The 26,027-nt window shown below is 41.3% G+C and overlaps 1 protein-coding gene across 3 annotated transcripts in view; it reads left to right on the plus strand.

Annotated features, from left to right (window-relative positions):
* IPO11 (importin 11) overlaps positions 1-26,027 on the plus strand; it is a 500,359-nt gene that overhangs the window by 149,272 nt on the left and 325,060 nt on the right. For all 3 annotated transcript variants that reach the window (XM_075589858.1, XM_075589848.1, XM_075589838.1), the window contains 3 exons: positions 3,876-3,923; positions 6,728-6,833; positions 7,718-7,844. In XM_075589858.1, coding sequence (XP_075445973.1) covers positions 3,876-3,923; positions 6,728-6,833; positions 7,718-7,844 — 281 coding nt within the window. The remainder of the gene's footprint in view (positions 1-3,875; positions 3,924-6,727; positions 6,834-7,717; positions 7,845-26,027) is intronic.

Genomic DNA, 26,027 nt, shown 5'->3' on the forward strand with positions numbered 1-26,027 from the left:
TGGTCTGTAAGAGTCTCTCTCTCCTCTCTCCCTCTTTCCCTCTCTCCCTCTCTCCCTCCCTCCCACTCCTAGTGCACATTGTAAATCTGGACTTGGTGATCCCAAAAAACAGTGCGACAGAGTATGGCAAAGACAAATTGTCCTTATCTCATAAAGTCCCAAATGTTGGAGTCGGGTATAACAATGCTTTGTAATGATTATACAGATATTGCAACCCACTTGATCATGTATATAACTTGTATAAGAACTCACACTCGCAGTTTTAGTAGATGCCACATTGAGGGCTGGACTCCAAGTGGTTAATGGGGAATGTAAAGGTGTTCTAACCATTTCACCAACGCACTTATAGGAGAAGCTACTTGAAGTGTGTAAAGTAAGTGTGACCAGGGTGCAAGGATATGGATAGTACTCACTGACTCAGTTAGTTCTTGACTCCAGGGCGTGCTTCCAGCCAGAGGTAAACAGCAAGTTGATCCCAAGGAGAGAGAAGGTGGTGCACAGCAACAGGGCAAAAATGTGGAGTTCAGCACAGCCAAAAAGTGGTTTATAAACAATTTATTAACAGGATGGCATGGGGGGCATCACAAATGAAAGGCCTTTCATTTGTGACGCTCCTCATGCCATTCTGTTAATAAATTGTTTATGAACCACTTTTTGGTTGTGCTGAACTCCACTCTTTGCCCTGTTGCTGTGCACCACCTTCTCTCTCCTTGGGAACAACTCACACATTGTTGTCGTACAACAAATTATGTACTGGAGTATTGCTGTTATTTTTTTGGTAGTAACTAAACTGTTGGCTTATATCATACACTATATATGCTGAATGATGTCCCTCTCTTTCTCTCATATAAGTACTATTGATGGTATTAGTTGGTTCTGATCTGGAGCTCATTCATTGGCAGTTTTAGAAATGTCACCTTGGTCCAAGATACCATTGTTGCAGTCTTGTCAGTGTTTAAAAACAGTTTGTTTTGGAAATTCTAATTTTCAAGTCTCAGAAAGATTGAAGTACGTGTCAAAGGTCGGAGAGACTAGGGCTGTGTGCATATACTGTAAGATTCTGCCACCTGCATACATGTGTATTGAAGCTTTCTTACAAGCTGTAGGAAGATCATTAATGAACACTGAGAAGAGTAGGAGCCCCAGAACAGAGCCTTGCGGGACACCGCAGGTGATATCCAGGGGGTTGGAGTTTGTGCCCGAGAGAGACCCATATTGAGATCTACCTGATAGGTAGGAATGAAACCAGATGAAAGCATGCTTTCCTATTCCAGAGCACTGGAGTTTGTTTAGCAAGATGACATGATCAATCCAATTTTCAAGTCTCAAAAAAGTCAGATTGAAGTATGTGTTCAAGGTCGGAGAGGCTGGGACTGAGTGTATATAAGATATTGTCATCTGCATACATGTGTATTGAAGCTCAAACATATACCTTTTTTTTGTCAGAGGGGGGAGGAGGGTTAACTGTTGGCTTACATAGATACACTATCCCTCCTTCTCTCATCACCCTCTCTCCCTGTCTGTCATGCCACCAGACCTTTGCCAACTTTTGTATCTGATAAAACTTTTTCACCAAATGTAAAAGGTTGAAATTTGCAAAGTTGGCGTAAACGTGCAAAATGTTTGAACATTTCTATATGTAACACAAACCGTAACGTATGTTATTAAACTATAAGGTTTTACCTGAGTTGAGTAAAGAAGCGGACCAACTTCTCTCTAAAATAATTAAATTGTCCCCGACACCGGTAGAAGGATGAGCCATGTTTAATGTTGGGGCAACACAAATATATTTCATATCTATCAATGTACATGTAGCAGAGAATAATGATTGATGGTGTTTAAATGGTGCCTATTTCAAGTATCTCTCTTGGTCTAAGAGAAGTAATTTGTTATGCAGGATGTGATATGATTCAGTCTAATTACCAAAATTATTAATAGATTTACATTGGCGAGAAAAAGTTGTGAACCACTTCGGATTTTCACATATTTCAAACCTAAAATGTTGTTAGATCTTAATCCAAGTCATACTAATAGATAAAGATAACCTGATCAAACAAATGACACAAAAACATGATACTTTTTCAACATTTAGTTATACACAAATGATTAAACATCCAATATCCAATATCCAGGTGTCAAAAAATATGTGCAACTTTAGGTAAAGTACCTGGTGGCACCCTCTTCAGCAGCAATGTCTTCAACTAAGCGTTTCCTGTAACTGCTGGTCAGTCTTTCACATCGGTTTTGAGGAATTTTAGTCCATTCCTCTTTACAAAACTTCTTCAACTCTGTGACATTTGAGGGCTTCCTTGCATGGACAGCTCGTTTCATGTCTTGTCACAACATTTCGATGGAGTTTAGGTCCGGACTTTGACTTCGCCATTCTAAAACGTGGAATTTCTACTTCTGCAGCCATTCTTTTGTAGATCTGCGTGTATGTTTAGGATCATTGTCTTGCTACATGACCCACTTTTGCTTCAGCTCATAGATGGATGGCCTGACATTCTCCTCTAGAATCCTCTGATACAATGCAGAATTCATTGTTCTGTCAATGATGGCAAGCTGTCAAGGTCCTGAGGCCGCAAAGCAGCCCAAAACCATCACACTCCCACCACGGTGCTTGACGGTTGGGATGAGGTTCTTCTGTTCTAATGCAGTGTTTAGTTTTCGCCAAACATAACTTTTCTCATTGAGGCCAAAAAGTTCTACCTTTGACTCTTCTGTCCAGACAACATTGTTCCAGAAGTCTCGTGGATCATCTACTGATGCAGCCACGAGTATCCAAACACTTGCCTAGGAAAATCTGGGGCAATCTCCCAGTAATGCTGCAACATTTCTGTGACATTTCTGCAGACAGACTAATGGCCCATCGGATTAACACAGAGGGGGTCCCTGGCAGTCCCATTCTGGGACTTCCAGGGACCCCATTGTGTTAATCTGATGGGCCGTGGCTGCATCTGTATGTGCTCTTTGGCGAACTTCAGACGAGCAGCAATGTTCTTTTTAGGGAGCAGTGGTTTCCACCTGGCTATCCTTACTTGAAACACCATTCTTGTTTTGGTCTTTTTCTGATACTTAAGTCATGAACACTAACATTAGCCAAGGTGCGAATGCCTTGCAGATCCTTGGATGCTTCTCTGGGGTTCTTTGTGACTTCCTGGATAATTTGCCGGTTTGTTCTTGGAGAGATTTTGGTAGGACAACCACTCCTCAGTAGAGTAAATGTAGTCTTGAACGTTCTCAATTTGTAGACTAACTGTCTGACTCTGGATTGGTGGAGCCCCAAATCCTTAGAAATGGCTTTGCATCCCTTTATAGACTGGTGAGCAGCAATAACCGCTTTTCTCTGGTCCTCAGATATTTATTTTGGTTGTGGCATGACATCATTCCACACACCTGTATTGTGAAGACCAAACTCACAAAGTTTCTGATCTTTATATAGGGCGGTGGATGGGGGGGCTCCCAAACTCACACCTGAAGATCTACCTAATTATTTAAACAACTGATTCTAATTATCCGTTTTAATTTAGCTGATAAAACTAGGGTTTCACTTTTTCACATAGACCTGACTCCTAATTACTCATTGTGTAATTCATACATCATTTTGATTTCAAAAGACATGGAATTGATTCACGAAAGTTATGATGGAAAAAGTATGGCATTTCTGTAATTATCATTGGGGTTCACAAACTTTTTCTCGCCACTGTATATTGCACATAAGGTTTGGTGATCTTACTAGTCTTTTTTTTTTTTTTTTTTTGAGATGTACATTTTCGTTTTAGTTCTTGCTTTCATTTTCATCAGAATGTCGAAATTGGGTGTACATACTTGCAGAATTTCTCTGTTACAGTTTCTTAAAGTATGTATTTTTACAGGCCCAACCAATGTAGAAGACACAAGTGCTTTGCTTATTAAAGATACTGGTAAGTAGCACAATACATCGTCACAGCTCAGTATAATACAATACAGTAATACATTTGCCTTTTCTTTGCAATGTTTAATTATAATATATGGTGCTTTTAATTGCATTTTAAACATCAATTTTTTTTAGCAATATATTATGTAACTAACCATTAGCGTAATGAAGACACTTTTATGCCAATATAAAAATTGAATTTTCATATTGCTTCGGGACGAAAACGTTGTAGTTAAAAGGTGCAATCCTACTCATGTATTTTCTTTATTTAGATATTGTGAGAAAGCACATCACTAGTCTATTCATATAAGATTAGAACACACATTTTTACTTTTTCAAATGCTTTCTGAAGTATCACTGGCTTAAAATGCAAGGATAAACTTTTTGGAGAGTGCATAACAAAGTTTTAGGTAAACCGGAGGACTGGTGAAAGATAAAGTAACTTCTGTTGCCAAAAGTTGAGATTCATTAAGATCAGCTATGGGTTGTCACACTGCTATCCCATGTTGACTGCCATTGAAATGTCTGGTAATGCAGTTTATTTGGGACTAGGAAACACTATAGCAGAACACATGAACATGTGTGAAAACCACTAATGGGCAAATTATACTCGATCTTCTATTTTACAAGAGCTGAAATGTTACAGGACAATGGGTAAAGTCAGCCGACTATTTAGTATAAACTTTAAGCCACGTCCAAAATGTATTTACATGAAGTTGTCTTTTTCTCTCACGTTGTGTGTATTTATTACAACAACGATATAATGTAAATTAAGAAGTATTAACAAAAAGCTAAAGACTGTAAGGTGTGAGAAAACGGAAATGCTCTTTTGGCTAACCCTTTACCTATACCACTTATGTCCTGTTTTTAACCAATTGAAATTAAACAATTGTAGCGTTGATAAAAATCTCGAATGAATCAGTTTGTGAGCTTCATGTTATTCGTTGTTCTTGGAGTTCTTATCACTGCAGCTGTTGGGTATAAATAGCCTCATCCAGGGGCCTTAAGGCCTGGGACCCGCTGCGCTCGTTGGCGCGGGCGGCAATGTAGCGAGTTCCCCACCAGCAGGGGAATCCTTGTGAGCCGGTCCCCACTGGCTGCACAGCTGACTACACGCTGTGGCGCGTCAGCCGCTAGGAGACACAACAGAATGGTGTTTCCTAGCGTTGACGCGTCACGTGTGGCTGTGAGCCAATGGGGAGGGGAGGCTGCGGGAGGAGGAGAGGCTTCGGGGAGCGGGGAGGAGTGTGGAGTTAAAGCAGCGTGAGTGCCTGTCTGTGTGTATGTCTGAGTGCGTGAGTGCCTGCCTGTGTGTGTGTGTGTGTGTGTGTGTGTGTGTGTGTGTGTGTGTGTGTGTGTGTGTGTGTGTGTGTGTGTGTGTGTGTGCGTGCCTGTCTCTGTCTGTGTGTGTGTGTGTATGAGTGCGTGCCTGTCTCTGTATGAGTGCGTGCCTGTCTCTGTGTGTGTGTGTGTGTGTGTGTGTGTGTGTGTGTGTGTGTGTGTGTGTGTGTGTGTGTGTGTGTGTATGAGTGCCTGCGTGTGTGTGTTTTTTTTACTTTACCTGCAGCCCGTGGAGGGAGGGGGGGGAAGAGTAGCGGGTCCCTCCGCTCAAGCCACGCCCCCCCTCCCTGTCAATCCTCCCAGTCAATCCTCCCACTCCCGCCCACCTCCCGCTCCGGCCCCACACGTCATGGCCGCGCCCCCTCACGTCATGGCTGCGCCCCCCCCGACCCGTTTGGCCACGCCCCCCCGCTCCGAGAAAAGTATCCTGTAGACCGCAGATCGCGGTACAGCGAGTTGCACGCGCCGCCGGCAAGCCAGCCGTGCGGACGCGTGCAACGGGACCTTAGCCTAACTCACAACTTTACTACGAACTGTCGCACATGTTAATCATACAGTGTCCTTACTCTGCGTAGCACAGTGTTGTGAGTATTTCCCTATAGTAAGTTTTGTAGTTCCATGTTGCAAATCTAAATAGCAGTTAAGTAAACATTACTTTTACCCTTAAGTGTTTTTTTTATACTCATTACTCTTTTATAGTGTTATGTGTTTGAATCAGTGATAATATACTCAAAAAGTTTTTGTAATGAATGCCATAATATACATGGCAGTAAAGCTGTATTGCTAATGGAGTGTTCATGAAAACTTTTCCACATGTGAAATAGTGGATAGTGAATAGTGTTGTGATATCCCTGTATTTCAGGGAAGAATACACTGATGTTTAAGATGCTGATCTTTTCCATGTATAGAGTATGACGTGCACTGCAGTTTTTAAGCCCTATGGGGCACAAGCATCATGTGCCGGTATGGGTTATTGCACCCAGTCCGGTGTTATCTCCCATTCAAGTCAATAGGAGTTGACACTGGAACAGGTGCGATTAACTACCGGCGCTCGATGCATGTGCCCCTATATTTGCCTTTAATAGTGTTGCAAAGTAATGATTTATCACTACAAAAGATATGTTTTATGTGGTCTTTTATGTGATATTATTGCCAACATGACCATTGCGATCAGACTCAATAGGAGCAACATGAAGGAAAGCATTATTTTCCCTTCTGATAAAAACAGAGGTAGAAATTATACATTTTATTTTGTAACAGCCATAAAAAAATAGAAGGTTTCAAGTCCACTCACATCTGCAACACTTGGGAATAGTTCAGAAAGCTAACCTTTTTAGACAGAATTGAACCAATAGAAGCATACTTCTCTTCACTTGGAATTGTTGGGATGTTTTAAAAAAATAGATTTTTTTTATTTGTTCTTCCTTTCTGATGCCCAATAAAGTATCCACTTGGTTTGTTTTCTATTAGTTTACAATGCTGTAGGACTGGCTGCATATGAATTATTTGACAGTGTGGACTTTGATGAGTGGTTTAAAAGTCAGCTGCTTGGAGAACTACAAGTCAACCATGATAGGTACTGTAAACACTTTCATTATTTTGGTCAGCACATACATTCTCTCAATATTTTTGTTCTATAACAACATGTATTTAGGTTTCCATAAATGCATTGTAAATCAAGATATATATTTTTTAATCTTATGATTTCCTGATTCTTCAACTAATATGCAAATTAATACCTGAAAGCATTTGTTTTTTTGTGTGTTACAGTAGGTCCTGTAGCATGATCGTGCTAAGCCTAAGGCCGCGCTTATAGTGCTGGCGACGAGGACGCGACAGATGACGCCTCCCACGAAAGTTATAATTTTACTTTCAGCCACGTTCCTTGCAACGGGGTCATTGATTGGTTCAGAGACAGTCACATGTGGCGACAGTCTCTGAAAAATCAAATTTACCCGGCTTCCAAATTTTTGGTCGCAACGTCATTCCGTCACGCTTACTATAAGTGCTCGCGACAAAGTCAATTGTTTTTGTTTTGGAGCGACGTCGCGTCGCCGGCACTATAAGCGCAGCCTAAGAAGTTTAAGTGGGGAGGGGCAGGGGATTCACACCTCTTAGTTATAATGTAAGTTTTGTAAATTTTAGCACTTTCATGTATACTGTTAAATGTCAGTGTAAGATTTATATTGTGAGAAAATGTAATTTATTATTAGATTAATGTGGACATATAAAATATAAAATCATGTAGTTAAGATAACATACATTAATAGATTTTAAATTGACTGCATCAAGTTATTCCTGGCAAGTTAGCTGTGAGACCACTGAGACCAGGCAATGGAGTTATACTTCACATGTTGTGAGAGTACTGGGAACAGATTGAAAATTAAAAGCTACATTGTTTCTAATTTCTTTTTCTTGACTTTTTAGATTGTCTAAATAAAATACATTTTGTTTCTAAAGGTATAAACCTCTACGTCGCAGAGTAATTTGGCTGATTGGGCAATGGGTTTCTGTAAAATTCAAGTCCGACTTGAGACCATTGCTGTATGAAGCAATTCTGACTTTGCTGCAAGATCAAGACTTAGTGGTATGTGCATTTATATACAATGTAATGGCTATTTGAAATGTTTAATCAAGCTCATCAAAATTAGACAGCAGTATCAGTTATTCTATCCATATTTTTGTTCATAATGTAAGTAAGTTTCCTAACGTTGATACATGAAACGTTTACATTCTGGATGTGAAACAAGGGTGTCACAGTGTATTTGGGTGTTCCATATAGTTAGCGTTTAAAGTGTAAGGCATGCCAATAATGCTTATATAGTGCTTTACAATTATTAACGTATATGATTATTAGCTTATTAGTCGAGAGCAGTGTTTTTCAAACCGGGTTCCTTTGACCCCTGGGCATACCTAAAGGGTTCCCTGCAATGTTCAGGTCATTTGAAAAACTGAGCCAAATACAGAAGAATTTACAATGCATCTGATCTCAGAAGCGCTATTAGAGAGGGTTGGGGTACCATACAATGCATCTGATCTCAGACGCGCTATTAGAGAGGGTTGGGGTACCATACAATGCATCTGATCTCAGACGCGCTATTAGAGAGGGTTGGGGTACCATACAATGCATCTGATCTCAGACGCGCTATTAGAGAGGGGTTGGGTACCATACAATGCATCTGATCTCAGACGCGCTATTAGAGAGGGTTGGGGTACCATACAATGCTTCTGATCTCAGACGCACTATTAGAGAGGGGTTGGGGTACCATACAATGCATCTGATCTCAGACGCACTATTAGAGAGGGTTGGGGTACCATACAATGCATCTGATCTCAGACGCACTATTAGAGAGGGTTGGGTACCATACAATGCATCTGATCTCAGACACGCTATTAGAGAGGGGTTGGGTACCATACAATGCATCTGATCTCAGAAGCGCTATTAGCGTGTTGGGGTTTTGTAGAATTTCACAAAATAATTCTAGGGTTCCTTAACCATAAGTGGGGAATTGAATCAAATTCTATATTATACAGTATTACTCACAGTATATTCGATTAGTGGACAACTTTAAAACAGTTCATGAAATCTTACGGCTTTAGCTTTGTTTTTGCCTAAAATATAATGCTTTAGATTCCATCTAATGATGGATGAAGGCCTCTCCTTCATGTTGCTCCAACAATTTTCATCCACCCATCTTAATTTTGGTTGTCCTCTTGATCTTTTGGTATATCTCAAAATCTAGTTGAGTACCATATTTTTCCAATTATGGTAATTTCTTTGTCATTTTAATTTCTTCACCCTTTTATCAACCCATTCATTCTTTTTTCTGCCTCTTCGGGGAGTAGCCTATTTTAACAGTGTGGCCTTCTAGGGGCTGAGAAGGAAGGAGAGTATCTCACCCTTTTCAAGAATAGTGCTTTGTATTGTGGTATATTTTCTGTTTTTTAACAAAACAAAAAACAGACTTGCGCTATGCAAAAAACATGAAGTTCGTAAACCTAAGAGCAAGGCAGCATTCTTTGTTGCTCTTCAGTTGAGCCCCTCTGGGGCTGCAGCATCCTAGCACTTGCATAAACCAGTGTGCTATTTTACAGTAGCTTCCTTTTGTCCCTGTTAGAAATTAGCTGCTAATTGTCAGCTAATTTCTAACAGGGACAAAAGGAAGTTACTGTAAAATAGCAGCTGGTTTATGCAAGTGCTAGGCTGCTGCTGACTGGTTGCAGCTTCTGCATTGCAAGCAGTGCCAAGACCTTGGGTGGATCCCTGTTTCCTTGCCCCTCTTGAATGGTTTAACCCCTCCACTTCTTAATCCTGTTAGGCTTGTACACTCCATCACACAAACACACACCCATACTCATTAAAGTAGCATATTTTTGGGGGTTGTAAAATATTCTCTATATAGCTGTACTGTTGTATAATACGTTTTTACCGTGTATCCAATTAGGGGTACATGGTGATTAGGCATTATGGTGTTATCCGGCAATGTAAGGCAGGGGTGACCAAACTTTCATGCCGAGCCCCGCTTTTCATCCATGAAATTTCTCGGGGCCCCCCTTGCCTGATGTAATCAAAACCACATGACGTCAGCGCAAGTGAGCTGGTTCAGCCAATGAGGGCGAATCAGCTTTGTGACGCGTCTGCCACGCGCCTACAATCTCCTGCAGCCAAGTTCATAAATCGCTTGGGCTGCAAGCGTGCGCGCAGGCAGTATACTAGTATTGGATCACTGTTTATTTTATTGTTTGCTGGCATCTGGTAATAGTTTTTTTTACTGGTGCACAAAGACAATCCATTTGAGGGGGCTTTCATCCACCTCTTTGCTACATCCCTTCCCTCTCCCACCCCCTTTTTTTCCCCCTCCCTTTTTTCCTTCTCCCATTTGCTTTCCCCAGTGTCATCCACTCCTACCTACCAGTTTTATGTATTATTTATTTATTCCCGTTTTAAATGTTGCCCTGGGATCAGGGACCCCCATAACCAAACTCAAGGGGGGTACTGATGAATCTCCCCTGCTGATCAATACTCCGAAGTGACCTCACCTGACCCAAAGAAGAACCCTCAGCCCCCCAAAACTCATCCTCCCAAGACCCTCAATTTTGCCATCTCTGTCTGACATTCATCCCTCAGTTTAGCCATTGTGTCTCTCCCTCCAGCCAGTGTCTCTCACCTCCCCCCAGTGTCTCTCTCACCTTCCCCCAGTGTCTCTCTCTCACCTTCCCCCAGTGTCTCTCTCACCTTTCCCCAGTGTCTCTCACCTTTCCCGTGTCTCACCTTCCCCCAGTGTATCTCTCACCTTCCCCAGTGTCTTTTTCTCTCACCTCCCCCCAGAGTCTTTTTCTCTCACCTCCCCCCAGTGTCTCTCTCACCTTCCCCCCAGTGTTTCTCTCACCTTCCCCCCAGTGTCTCTCTCTCACCTTCCCCCCAGTGTGTGTCTCAGACCTTCCCCCCAGTGTCTCTCTCTTTCTCACCTTCCCCCAGTGTCTCTCTCACCTTCCCCCAGTGTGTCTCTCTCTCACCTTCCCCCAGTGTCTCTCTCTCACCTTCCCCTAGTGTCTCTCCCCCTCCCCCAATATGTCTCCCACCTTTCCATGTCTCTCTTTCTCTCCTCCCCCAATATGTCTCCCACCTCTCCATGTACCTCTCCCCCTCCCCCCAATATGTCTCCCACCTTTCCATGTCTCTCTTTCTCTCCTCCCCCAATATGTCTCCCACCTCTCCATGTACCTCTTCCCCTCCCCCCAATATGTCTACCACCTCCATGTCTCTACCCTCTCCCAATGTCTCCCACCTCTCCATGTCTCTCTTTCTCTCCCCCTCCCCCCAATATGTCTTCCACCTATCCATATATCTTTTGTCACACACACAACACACACACGTCACACACACACACACACACACACACACACACACACACACACACACACACACACACACACACACACACACACACACACACACACACACACACACACACACACACACACACTTTAACTATTAAGCTTGCTCCATCCAGTCCCCCATGTGCGGCTGAAAACTGTGACAGGAGGAGGAGGGGCTGTCTGTGTGCAGGGAAGGCCCCGCTCCCGCTGCAGGCAGAAATCACACAGAGGAAAAAAGAGAGATCCAGCGCTACACGGATTTCAAGATAATGAATTTATTGTGTGATATTCATTATCTTGAAATCCGTGTAGCGCTGGATCTCTCTTTTTTCCTCAGTGTACTTTGGAAATTCCTGGCAGGTACTTCCTTGAACCAGCAGCACCGGTAAACTGTATGTATTTGTTTATATATTGTGGTGTGCAGCCTTAACCCCCCTTTACAGAAATCACACAGAAGCAGCAGCACGGAGCTTGGCCGCCCGTGCACAGCTCTGCCCGCCCCCAGGCTTCCCCGCACGCAGGCTGCCCCCCCCCTCCTTAATAATCTTGCGCCCCCCCCCCAGTTTTGGCACCGCTGATGTAAGGCGTATTAAGGGCTAGAACTGCTCAATAAATATAAGCCAAAGTGCTTTCTCTTTAGAGAGAACAAAAAAGTAGTATACAAAACACAGACCATTGACAGGACTGCATACCTGACTTAGAGTGGTACACTCTCCTCTGTCACCTTATACAGTATCTCACATTGATAATCAATAGAGAAATCTTTTCCTTTTATCAGTAATCCCTCTGTTTTAATCTGGAAGGGTTTGGAGCAGGGGTCGTCAAACTTTCAAGGAAGAAGAGCCATTTTTATAAAACAATGGCTTTGTCCACAATATTCCGAGAGCCGCAACACATGCATGAATGTAACACCCCCATAAACACATACATATACTGTACACACACTAATAGGTATATACTGTATAAGCATTAATATATGACAAACTTACTTTAATCAGAATTAGGGAAAAGAAAAAATGTGGGGGAATTAAATGCATTTCACAATAATAAATCCCCTTGTTTTGTTCATTGTTTTTCCGTGCAAAAAAAGTTTGTCATTATCAATTACACAATACACACGCTACCCACCCCCCCAATACACACACACTGCCCCCCCAATACAGACACACACTACTCCCCCAAATACACACACTATTACCCCCGAATACACACATACACACATACACACACATCACTACCATCCCCAAATACACACACACCCCCCCCCCCAAATACATACACACCTCCTCCCCCAATATACATACACTGCCCCCCCCCCCCAATACACACAGACACACACATATTTACATTGGGCTTGCCTCTCTCCTCACTGTCCTGTGTTGCCATACCCCAGCTGCTGCCTCTCTCCCTCACTGTGCTGCTCTTGGCTGCAGGGGGGCCTGGCCGTCGCTGGTCGGGCCTCTTGTTTCCGTTGGGCATCTCCCCAGCTGCTGGCCCGTCTCCTGCACTGTCCCACGCCGGGCTGCTCTGTGACGTCCGCGTGCTCCGGAAATTGCGGCACGCACTTTCGGTGCGCACCGGCATCAGAGACTCTGCATGGGACAGTGCAGGCGGCAGGCCAGCAGCTGGAGAGATGACCGGCGGCAACAAGAGACCCGACCAGCGCACTAAACCACTCCCCCCCCCAGCTACCGGAAGCACAGACAGGGAGAGGTAGCAGCAGGGGAGCGGCAACCTGCGGACAGAGGAGAGCCACATGTAGGTGCGGAAAGAGCCACATGTGACTCGGGAACAGCAGGTTGCCGACCCCTGATTTAGAGAGTGAATGGTTTAAGTGGTGGTCACCAGTTTTTATTATTGGGGCAGTGAGGAGCATTAGGACATATGTAGAACGTTAGGCAGCAAACCTAATCAGTAAAGATGCATTAAGGTTGTATTTACTACACACTGTTTCAGGGAGACAACAACAGGGAGACAACAAATATTAGTAACAAAAGTAGGGAAATATTCAATTTGCCTTCTGTGGGTCTAAAATGTACATTAATCTTTGATAGGACCATAAAGCACAGCTTTAAGAAATCATTTTCAGTTTCTCATCGCTAATATAAATCAGACTTCATTACTTTTACCTTCACTTACAGTATATACACAGGAAAGTGGGTGATAAAATTATATTATCAGTAAATTGTTTAATTGGTGAAATGTTGTATCGTACTGTCAGCATTGTTCATGACAATAATGAATATATTTCACAGTGGCAAGCTGATATTCATTAAAAAACTGTCAAGAGTTTCCCTAAGATTTGCAATTGAATTTTAGCCTTTTAGTAGCAATAATTTTACTTGATTGTTTGGATTAGTTTAAAAATGACAGCTTTACAGAATATAGTAATTGAAGTTATTAGTGCTAAATGTTAATTTCTATTTAAAAAATCCAATTATTTCCCATTGGAAATACAGCCATTTCAAATGAATTATGCTGTTTTAACATGGTACAGGCAAGGCAATAATGAGTCACCAGTGTGTGTTGGCCCTTGATTTTATATACATTATATATATATATATATATATGCAAATACAGCTGTATGCTCATCTGCATGTCTTAGGCAGGTCTGCAACCCCACCTTTCCCCATTATCACCCAGCATACAGCACTTCCACTGCAGCAAGGGATTCTGGGAAATGACATGCAAATGAGCACACAGCGTCACTTTTTTTTTAACTGGGTATGCATGACACAGTGACGCTGTGTGCTCATTTGCATGTCATTTCCCAGAATCCCTTGCTGCAGTGGAAGTGCTGTATGCTGGGTGATAATGGGGAAAGGTGGGGTTGCAGACCTGCCTAAGACATGCAGATGAGCATTCATTTACCGTAGGGCTAAGACCCTTAAACACCATCTAGCACCAAGTGACATTGGTGGTCCGATGATTACATCTTCAGAGACCACCTGGATGCCTAGCAAACCTAACGGTAACTTTAGCTGTGGAAGATGTAAGGCTTGCAAAATGCTGAATACAGAACGAAAAACATTTATTTCAAACAGCACCAAAGACAAATTCACCATAAAAGATTGCATATCGTGTAAATCAACATATGTAGTGTACTTGCTACAATGTCCCTGTGGGTATCAGTATGTTGGGCGGACGAAAAGATTCCTGAGAGTGAGGATTCTAGAACACGCCAGGAACATTAGAATAGGATTCGAACAACATTGCGTGTCCAGACATTTTAAATTAAAACATAACAGCGATCCCTCATTACTAAGCTATTTAGGTATACAAATTGTACCTTCAGGGAGACGCGGTGGCGACAGAGACAAAAAATTATCCAAACAGGAAAGCTTTTGGATATATAAGTTACAAACTCTGGGCCTTATGCAGAGAGGAACGTTATTTAATGTGAAAACGGCAAGAAAATAGCCACAGAATTGGAGCAAGTTATGGTCGTATGCAGAAAGCTGCGTTACCTAATTTTTCTGATGAGATTCAAAATTGCCAAGTTTTTCTGGCTAGATTGAACTCACTATAATATAGGGCAGAATGGCGAGTTGCAGTGCATCTATGCTACCTGCATACCACCCTATTTTAACATGGCGAATTTACCAATCTCGCCACGTGTTTGGCAATTTTTAAAGTAAAGAAACCTGCTGTGGAGAATTTTATGAATCTCTCCATGTTCTCTGCAGGAGAAGCTTCTCTGGGAAGTATTTTCTCCAAAATATGGTGCTATTTCCCTTCTCTATCCTCTCTGCATAAGCCCCTCTGTCGCCAATGGGCCTTAACGAGGAACTTGACGTCTGGTCCCTTTTCTGATTTTTTAGGATTTTTTAGGATTTTTATGTTCTATCACCAGTGAATATTAGATTTTTTAGATTTTTTAGACATTGTACTAGATTTTTTAAAATAATCTTTTTTATACATTTTCTTGACTTCTCTCTAATTGTCTGTGTATTTTTAAAATTTGACCATATCATTTTATCATGTAACATTAGGTAAGAGTGTTTTTGTACGTCTTTTAAATTGGGATGTTATTAATCATTTTTTCTTTATTTTTAGATTTTACATTCTGACACCTTGTTTTAATATAATAAAATTGTTGTTTTTTAATGTTATATGTTATGTTGCCACCCCCTTCTCTAGCTGAGAGGCCGCCTGCCTTGATCCAGATTCAGCGCTGAATGGGTTAAATCCCAAAGGTGTTCTCAGTTGGCTCAATCTAGTGCGGCCAATCGGGAGAGATTTGAGGGTTTAAGAATCGCCCCGGAACTTCCTCCATCATTCCCTGAAGAAGTTTTCCATAACGAAACGCGTAGGAGTGGGCGCATTCCCTACTTATGCTCTATATACCCATTGGGGTATTTTCTATCACACTATCTGCTGGGGACTTGTTTTCCTTCTGTGCCTTTTCGCCGGTTTTGGCGCCATCTAATGAGAAGGAACAAAGACATTGAGACATTACCGGATGCCAGCTGATGACGTCAGACGCCACTGTGCACATGCACGTGTCAGGAAGCGAAGGTGCTTCGCCAAGTTTGCAGTGACATTGCCAGGTACTAGGAGGGATCCCCACCAGTAAGCTGATCCAGGCGTGCCTCTGCAACAGCTGAGTGATCCAGGCGTGCCTCCGCAACAGCTGAGTGATCTGCAGCCAAGCTGAACCACGCGAGCCTCTGCCACTGCTGTGAGAGGAAAAGACCTGCAAGTTCTGCATTGCGAGAGTGATCGGCTGTCTACAGATGGGTAACATGTCCCAAACATGTCATGCTGTGTGATTTTTTATTTGATGTACGTGCAATACTCACCCTTTAATTATAAATTGATTTTTTGAATTTATTACACTATGAGGTTTTTCTTTGCGCTGTTCCCTTCTTTTTTCTTTTTTCTTGTTGAATAAATACATTATTTTTGATAACCATCTGGAGTGCTGCCTCTGATATTCGTCTACGTGCGGTATCGTATTGCATATATATATATATATATATATATATATATATATATATATATATATATATATATATATATATATATACATACATACACACACACACACACACACACACACACACACACACACACACACACACACACACACACACACACACACACACGCGTGTGTTTATGTATACAGGCATACCCCGCTTTAAGGACACTCACTTTAAGTACACTCGCGAGTAACGACATATCACCCAATAGGCAAACGGCAGCTCGCGCATGTGCCTGTCAGCATGTCCTGAACAGCAATACCGGCTCCCTACCTGTACCGAAGCTGTGCGCAAGCGGGGAGACAATAGAGCCTGTTACAAGTGTGTGTCAGTGTGTGTGTGCGTCAGTGTGTGTGTGTGTGTGCGTCAGTGTGTGTGCGTCACTGTGTGGGCGTCACTGTGTGGGCGTCACTGTGTGGGCGTCTGAGTGTGTGTGTGTGTGTGTGTGTGTGTGCGTTTGCGTGTGTGCGAGTAGGATGACTGACTTGGTTTCTCTCTCTCTCTCACCCTCTCTGTGTGTGTGTCGCTCTCTCTCTGTGTGTGTGTCGCTCTCTCTCTCTGTGTGTGTGTGTCGCTCTCTCTGTGTGTGTGTGTGTCGCTCTCTCTGTGTGTGTGTGTGTCGCTCTCTCTGTGTGTGTGTCGCTCTCTCTGTGTGTGTGTGTCGCTCTCTCTGTGTGTGTGTCGCTCTCTCTCTGTGTGTATGTCGCTCTCTCTCTGTGTGTTGTGTCGCTCTCTCTCTCTGTGTGTGTGTCGCTCTCTCTCTGTGTGTGTGTCGCTCTCTCTCTGTGTGTGTGTCGCTCTCTCTCTGTGTGTGTGTCGCTCTCTCTCTGTGTGTGTGTCGCTCTCTCTCTGTGTGTGTGTCGCTCTCTCTGTGTGTGTGTCGCTCTCTCTCTCTGTGTGTGTGTCGCTCTCTCTCTGTGTGTGTCGCTCTCTCTCTCTGTGTGTGTCGCGCTCTCTCTCTGTGTGTGTCGCGCTCTCTCTCTGTGTGTGTCGCGCTCTCTCTCTCTGTGTGTCGCTCTCTCTCTCTGTGTGTCGCTCTCTCTCTGTGTGTCGCTCTCTCTCTCTGTGTGTCGCTCTCTCTCTCTGTGTCGCTCTCTCTCTCTGTGTGTCGCTCTCTCTCTCTGTGTCGCTCTCTCTCTCTGTGTCGCTCTCTCTCTGTGTCGCTCTCTCTCTCTCACACACTCTCTGTCTCTCTCTCACACTGTCTCACACTCTGGACCTGGATATCTTATTTACCCTATGTATCTTAACTGCCCTATACTACACCGAAATAACCTTTACTGCTTACTTCCAGATCTGACTCAAGCTTCAAACAGGAGACATCGGAATCCCCCCTAACCCAGAAGACAGGTAGGGAACACCTCCCCTCCAACATATAACATTGCGGGAATGAGGTACCTGGACTGCGGATCAGGTAAGATCACACATACACATATATACACACACACACACACGTAACAAGGACTAATTGTAGTATAATGTAATACAATAAATAAACTTATGTCAAAAACTAATGTTGTTCTTACTAGGAATTTATTCATTTTATTTTTTATTTGATTTTTTTAAAGCGGTGCGGGACTAGGGCAGGGTTGGGGGCAGGACTAGGGCGGGGTTGGGGCGGGACTAGGTGGCGAGTAGATTTTTTGTTCGGCGAGTAGATTTTTGGGTGATATGTCGACCACTGTATATATGTGTATATATATGTATATATATATATATATGTGTGTGTGTATATATATGTATGTACAGGCATACCCCGCTTTAAGGACACTCACTTTAAGTACACTCACTTTAAGTACACTCAAGAGTAAGTACATGTCGCCCAATAGGCAAACGGCAGCTCACGCATGCGCCTGTCAGCACGTCCTGAACAGCAATACCGGCTCCCTACCTGTACCGAAGCTGTGCGCAAGCGGGGAGACTATAGAGCATGTTACAAATGTGTTATTTACATCAGTTATGCATGTATATGATGATTGCAGAACAGTACATGCATGGATTAGTGGGGAAAAGGTAGTGCTTCACTTTAAGTACATTTTCGCTTTACATACATGCTCTGGTCCCATTGCGTACGTTAATGCGGGGTATGCCTGTATATATATATTTTTTTTTATATAGATAGATATACACAAACACACATACACACACACACACACACACACACACACTCGACATAAAAAATAAAAACTGCCTTGGAAAGGACAACAATATATATCTTTAAATAATTAAAAATGCAATAAAAAGGTAACATGTTCGGACTGCTGGTTTAACCCTTTGAGCACTGGCACTCTTAATTACTTGAACGCTTCTCTGAAGTAGTCACATGATTGCTCTGTCACTGATGACATAACGGGAGGGGAGGATGTTCTCCTCTAACGTCCGTTTCACTTGGTGATTATTCGCAAAACGCCATCTCCCCTGGAAAGTCAAGTAGGCTCATTGGCGTAGCTACTACTTCATGGGAAGTAGTGGCCCTGGAGGGCCAGATCCCATGGCGTAGCTTCATAAGGGCACCCAAAGGGTTAAAACATTTCTCGTGGGTATTTCTGACTTACAATCAGTGAGACTACATTTACAGGCTCGCAGTTGCAATGCCTTGCACTTTATAAAATTGTTTCATATAGCATCATAAAATAAGAAATCTTACAAAAAATTACTCTTTTTTTTTTTTTTTTTTTTTTTTTTTTGCAATGTGCGGGCATTTACTCCAACAGCAAAGGTTTACATTTGTACTGGACTATAAAAAACAAAGGAAACCGAATATTTTACAGCCTGAAAAACAATATGATTGCAGAATAAACCAATTTTATGAAACCTTAAGCCATTGTTTATCTGGACCGTTCATCTCTGGCTCTACTCTTCTATCAGTTCATTTTCCCTCTGGTACTTGTTTTCATAACATTGTGTTTGCTGCCTTTATCTGTGCCTAGATGCTTCTTAACTCTTTCTTTGTGCACCATGTCATCTTATATACTTATATATCATTTTTCTTTCTTTCTTTACTTTCCTGCATAGTTTCCATTGTCCCACTTTTCTGATCCCAAATCAAGTTTATCTTTCCGTTATCTGTTACCCTACATTTCACTTAATGACGTGCATTAGAAACCCTTTCTCATTGCCTACCTCTGAGAGAATCTAACTTCACATAAGGCAGGGACTTGACAGATGGCCTGAAGCTTCTGTGGTCCTTTGTCATGTTCTCCTTTATTCAGTTTGGAAAGTGAAATGTAACTATAAAAGCAGCTCAGTTTATTGCTCTTCGCAGGCTCTCCCAGGGAAAACACGTCACTCTGTTATACAGTCAGATCATATATTTCGAAGCCAGTCCTAGATTTTCAGCATACCTGGGTCTGCAACCTCACTGGTCAGAAGCCGGTGTTCAGCCTTGCCTGAAGCCCTAAATAAAAAGCAGTGTATTAGGACACAGGCAGCTACTAGCAGAGGTCTGTGAGCAAACCCTGTATATACTGTTTCATGATGTTTACTTTTCGATGTGATTGCACATTTTGTACCTGTTGTTCTGACTTGATTAGTAATTTTTCTGTATTTTGGAGTGCACCTCAATTTTTGTTGTGTTCTGCACTATATTGTATCTCTTGTTTAGTGCAAACGCTGAGATCCCAGATCCCATATCACAGGTGAATGATTCTGTCTCCTTTGTAACTGGGAGAGGAACTTGCTCTTGAAACAGACCTTTTCTGTGTTGGCTTCTGTGACATCACTCTTAGCCATTTGTTTAATCTGGAGGAATATTGGCAGAGCTGTCCAGAAACAGATTTGTCACATCTCGGAGTTTTAATTAAATGAGATACAATGAATAGGTTGACAGGGATGTGCAAACTTTTGCCCCTGCGCCCACCTGCATGCGGTCCCCTCCTGCTCGCGAACTTCGCTCCCTCTCCCCTACCTTGGCTCCGGTGTCAAATTATGTCGCTATGGTAACGCGATGGCAAAGGTGCCGCTGTGCCGTGACGACACGTCGCTGGAAGCCAAGGTAAGGGAAGTTAGAGGCCTCACGCTGCACCCCAGGATTTAATTTAAATGCATTCAAAGAAGCGCGGAGCCTCTGTAACCGCCACGTCCCACCCATGAAAATCTCGCACCGCACAGTTTGCGCACCCCTGCTTTAAGAGACAAACTGTGCAAATATGTCACAACGTAAGTGCCCACTTGTCAAAAGGCAGCTAGTTTATTTATTCTCATGCTTTTCCTTCATCTAAACTCTCTTTCCTCCTCGGCAGAATTACAGTTGCAATATTTTAATTAATCACTACACATTAGAAATGTTACAATTTAAATCATTGAACCATGTTCTAAAATGTACTGTTTTTGTTGATCTAAAAAATACAAAAAGGGTCAATATATAGTGTCCCTGTATAGTTGAATAGCAAAGGGCAGAAATTACAATTTATTAAAAATATATATATTATGGATATATTATCGGTCCGTTTCTTGATTGGTATTGCAACATTTATTGGTGGCAGTGTCCTTGAGTTATGCGTATACTGTACCTGCAATAATATTTTCATTCATTGAGATGAGGTTCTTCTGCTTTTTATTACAGCTCAACCCCCTTATAACTCTGTGCTTGGGGTCCAAAGAATCACATTGCGTTATAAGCGGATCGCGTTAGAAATAATGAACAATTGTATGCATTGTACAATAAAGTATTTAAGATACCAATAATCGTGTTGTAAAGTATTCATAAATACGAAAATTGGGAGCCACGCTTGCATCGCGTTATAAGCGGATTCGCGTTGTAACGGATCGCGTTATAACGGGGTTGAGCTGTATTTGAAAACCTATCTGCGCTCTTTATATGCTCTGCAATGTTCCAACACATTTTGTCATCAAAATAATTACATTTGCAACCCCCCACCCCCCCCCCCCCCTCCCTCACTGTCGGTATCTCCATGTGTCCGTGTGTCTTTTTTTCTGCTCAGAACCCTCTATATTAAAGAAGTCACAACTGAAGAAAATCTGATAGATTGGGCATACTTATTTGTATTGTATGCATCTTAAATCTAAAAAACAATAAGCATTGATTAAAATTAGCCATTTATTCCAATTTGTTAGTGGTATGTGAAGAATATTGGTCTATAGAGATTTCCAATCAAAGTGTCTGTTGACCCATAACTATGTGCGCGCCAACATAATATATTCATAAAGCAATTATTTTTCATTTATTTTTTTTAACTGAATTTCTGGGTTAATTTGTTAAGTGCATTTACTAAATTAACTTTTAAATGGAGGCAACAGAAATAATGTAAAGAATGAATAATCATATATCTTCCAATATTAACCCTTCACGCCTCCTCCAATACTGAAGTTATGTTGGCGTTGGTTTTTTTTTTTTTTAAACAGAGACGCTTAACCTTTTCACTCATCATTAGAGCAAGGTGCTTGCTTTAACGATTACATACTGTATGCAATGGATGGAATGCAGATGGGGTAGAGATCAAAACCCAAATATAATGTACATAATACAACATACTGTATTCACATTTTGTGACATGTTTTTATATTTCAATTAAAATAAAATATTGGCCAATTATAACAGAAATTTATGAGCATAGATATTTTATACCTGGCTATAATCAAGAAAGCAAATCATGTTCTTCAACTTGGATCACTGTGTACTAAAACACAAAATATCTAGGATAAATAAATCCATACAATAGTTTGTGTCATATGTGTGCAAAGTCTATTGAGGTTCCTTTAATCTGCTGGTATAACTTTGTAATAGATTTGTATTTGGAAAAATAATTTTCAAGAATGTTCAATTTCTTTCAAGCCATCTTTGTTTTATTTGGTAATCTATTTCTAAAGATTAGATACCCTTGTGATATCTTTGGATTTATGTACATATTTATATAATTATGCTGGGAGAATTACCTCTGTTCGGGAATGTAGATGGTTTGAGACAGACTGTAGGCTATTAGATGTAATTAAGCATTAATTAATTTCTGCATTTAAAGATGAGCTTAATTTCGGATCTAATCAGCATAAGCTCAAATTGCATAACCACATTTATTGACAGCAGTGTGGATTCAGATTTGCTTGTACTCAGTTCAAATGAACGTTATAAAGATGCCTGTCCTATTCCTTGAAATACCAACATACTGTTTTCTGTCACCAGTCTTCGTTCTAGTTGGTGAAATATATATACAAACACATATAGAAATACTAGTCATGTCATAATATGATGACATCTCAAATATTTGGATGGCTAAGTTAATCAAGTGATATGCATCCACGTGATATGCATCCATGCATGATTGACAGCTGGAATCATTATATTCTTGAATTTGGCATGTTGCAATCACCACCAAATTCAAATACACCCGTTCGTGACTGCAGCGTATCTTTAGCTTCCTCTCAAGATTGCATCAATAAAATTGTTTCCTGGAAATGTTATGTGGGTTATTTTATCATAGTTGACTGATTTTAAAAAGTAGGGCAACAAGGCATCTGGGATAATCATTCCAATTCAAATCTAAAAGAGTAGCTCAGTCGTAATGTCACTGCCTTTGTACCAGATGAACTTGACTTGAAACTCTGCGCCAAATGTCCTTGTGACCTTTGACTGCTCTTCTTGACCTTTGGCAACTCTTCTTGAGATATGTACCTGCAAAATTTTATGTGCAGTGTTGTGTGCACTGTCAGTGCTTTATAAGATGTTAAATTCATATATTAGTATTCTAATTAATAATTTTTCTTTCGTTAGTCTGGTTTAGATTTACACTGCATTGTCCCCAGTTTTGCAGTCAAAATAATTTACTAACCCATTATGTGTGTGAAGAAAATATTGCAGGTATTTTTTTTGTACATTAACTGAATTACTAGTACAGTATATGTAATCTAAGCAACAACATATCGAAACAAAAGTCAAGGCAGCAATGTGTGAATTACGGAGGTGCCTAAACTGACTTATGAACAAAGTTAAAGTTGAATAAAGATGGTGAATCTCGTCACGTACATATCACAAGAGACCAAGGCACAAATAATATAATGGGGTTTGTTGAACAGCAATCAGATTAACTCAAATTTGGGTATTTGGTTTAGTTAAAGATTGACAAGGTGGCCAACGCTAGCTACCCAGCTCTTATGTATACAAAGCAGAGCACTGGTTTAGAACTATAATATTGAACAACATATGCAATAAGAAACTTTATTATGAATGTTTAATGTTATTGAGGCATTTAATTTATTATACAGTATAGTATTCTATTTACACAAGTACATAAATCACAGAATACTAAATTACAGTACAAAAATTGGTGGTGTTTCCAGCACTCAATGTAAATATAACGAAACGACACTGGAATATGCCAAAAGAATAAGTTGTTGAAGTTGTTTTATTGAAATAAGCATACAATACAATATACAAAATATGGTGGATGCTTAGACTTTATGCAAAGTGGTCTATGCGTACAGACAAATGCCCAAATGGCAATGGTAAAAAAGGAAAAGACAAAGGAAACATCAAGGAAAGCATTTATGTGATAGTTAAGGGGGGCAACGTTTAGGGACGTGGTGCCCCTTCCTCAGGCCCGTTCCCACAGATTTAAAAAAAAATATTCTGTTTCAAGAATCTTACAAGTATTAATGACCTTATTGTTATGACTATTTAGTGTGGTTTTCTGTCCACGTCACTTCCCTGTCTTTGACAGTACTACCTATCGTTGTTGTGTTCTGGTGGTTCGTTAAACCAATTTTTATTCAGTTGGGAGGGAGACCAATGTGGTGTGGTTGGAAGGGAAGTAACGCAGGTTCCTTTTTTGGGAGGAACGGGCTTGTGGAATGGGCACCAGGCCCCGAAACATTGTCCCCCTTAACTCTCTCACATTCGCTCTATCTGGCTTTTTACCATCACAGCATTGTCACTCTCCTTTCTTTGTTTTTTCTTGTTGTTTTCCTTGTCTTTCCCTTCTTCCTCCACACCCTCCCTTTCCACCAAGCCACTTGGGCATTAGTTTTTTACGCAAAGGCCCCTTTACATACAGTCTAAGCCAGCGGGGCGCGAGACTGACTGCGGGGGGAGCGTGGTTTACAGAGACCCAGCGCGCTTCCCGAAGGCACTTAAATTAAGTGCCAGGGAAGCAGTGAAGGCCTCTGTAGACCTCACTTACCTTTGCTCTGGCGGCTTCTTAGACGCGTCGCCATGGCAATGCGGCTTTTCAAAAGACACAGCGAGGTCATGTGACGTCACATTGCCATGCAACGTGACGTCATGTCATCGGAGCCGAGGTATGAGGGGAGGGGGGACGCAGAGAGAGGGGAACTGCCGGCAGGGGGGCGCATGGAAAAAAGGGAACTGCCGGCAGGGGGGCGCAGGGAAAAAAGTTTGTGCTCCCCTGGTCTAAGCATTTACCATATTTTGTACTATACATGCTTATTTCAATACAACTTTTGGCATGTTCCAGTGTCGTTTCGTTATATTTACGTTGAGTGCTGGGAATATCACCCATTTTGGTACTATAGTTTTGGGTGGCTTAGGGTCCCTCATGCCGTTCCCTGAGACCAAACACTTTACATCTTGAATTGTATTTGGGAGTGCTGCCTGTAACACCATACTTTTTTTTTTTTAAATTTAAATCACAGTGGCCAATTGTGCCCTTTTTTACTCGATGGGATGATTCTCTCCTCTGTAACTTAATTTTACATCAATGTATAATTTTACAACTAGAAAAAAACAAAACATACTGGATCAACACTCAAAGAATAAATAAGAGAGAATGATGCTCACGTTTTCCTTTTGGTCTCACCAAGTTTCTTCTTTAATGTATAAAAAAAACAGCAATACAAAATGATCATAACACACAAGGAGAGGAAATGTTAGCAGACACACATTGTTAAATATTCAAGACAGAGCAACGTTTCAAGGCCTCTTCGTCAGGCTTAATGGAGGCCTTGAAACATCGCTCTACTGTGCACATATAAAGTGGGTTTATGCTAACTTTTCCTTCCCCTGTGTGTTATGATCTTTTTGTATTGCTGCTGTTTTTTTCTTTTTCTTGATACATTAAAGAAGAGACGTGCTTCGTTGCCTTCAATTTTGAAAATGAATTCATTGACAAATGGCCCAGTCAGCTGAAAACTGTACATCTGGATTGCGAACAGCTGGAGTGTTTCTCTTTTATTTAATAGTTAATATTCCTGGGAAAATAAAATAGAGGCAGTATAGTATAAGGGAATTTGATCATTTACTCATGTACAATAAGTGTGTCATCACGGTTTTCCTTTCAATGACAAATTATAAATGTACATCTGAAACATCATTCTCACTTTTTTGTACATTTTATATTGATTATGAACATTTATAATAGCATTCTTCAAAACTTGAACTGAGATTGCTGTTAAGCTACTGGCACTACATGACAGAAGGTAACAGTTCAGACACTGCCTTCTGTATTTTTTTTGGTACTATATTGATGTAGTTAGTAACCTACCTATTTAATCTCCTTTGTAGCCCTACTTTTTTCTTACCAAACTACATACAGTAATGATTTAAGTCCTAAAGTTACAAGCATTTGGATAGAAACACAAGGTGTCAAAAGATTTGTCTACTACAAACGTGCATGATATTGAAGTGTACATCCACCATTCCTAGCTCTGAAATCCTCCATTCAATATGTTTCCGTCCGTGGAACTCTATTTTATACCAAACACTTCCTCACCGGTTTCTGGACACTTTTCCAATGCCTATAAAACTGAATTGACTAATACATGTATGCTGTACCTAGACAAAATGTGCTACCATAGCATTAGTAACAGTGTTCTTTATGGCACTTTTATGTAACATATAGTCTACATACAGATTCCCCTTTTTTGTCCTACTTCTTAAACTCGTTTTTATGTTGGCGCCATAGAAATAAAATATGATCCTAAAAATAATAATAATAATG

Source organism: Ascaphus truei, chromosome 1 (assembly GCF_040206685.1).
Source record: "Ascaphus truei isolate aAscTru1 chromosome 1, aAscTru1.hap1, whole genome shotgun sequence".
Lineage (NCBI taxonomy): Eukaryota > Metazoa > Chordata > Amphibia > Anura > Ascaphidae > Ascaphus > Ascaphus truei.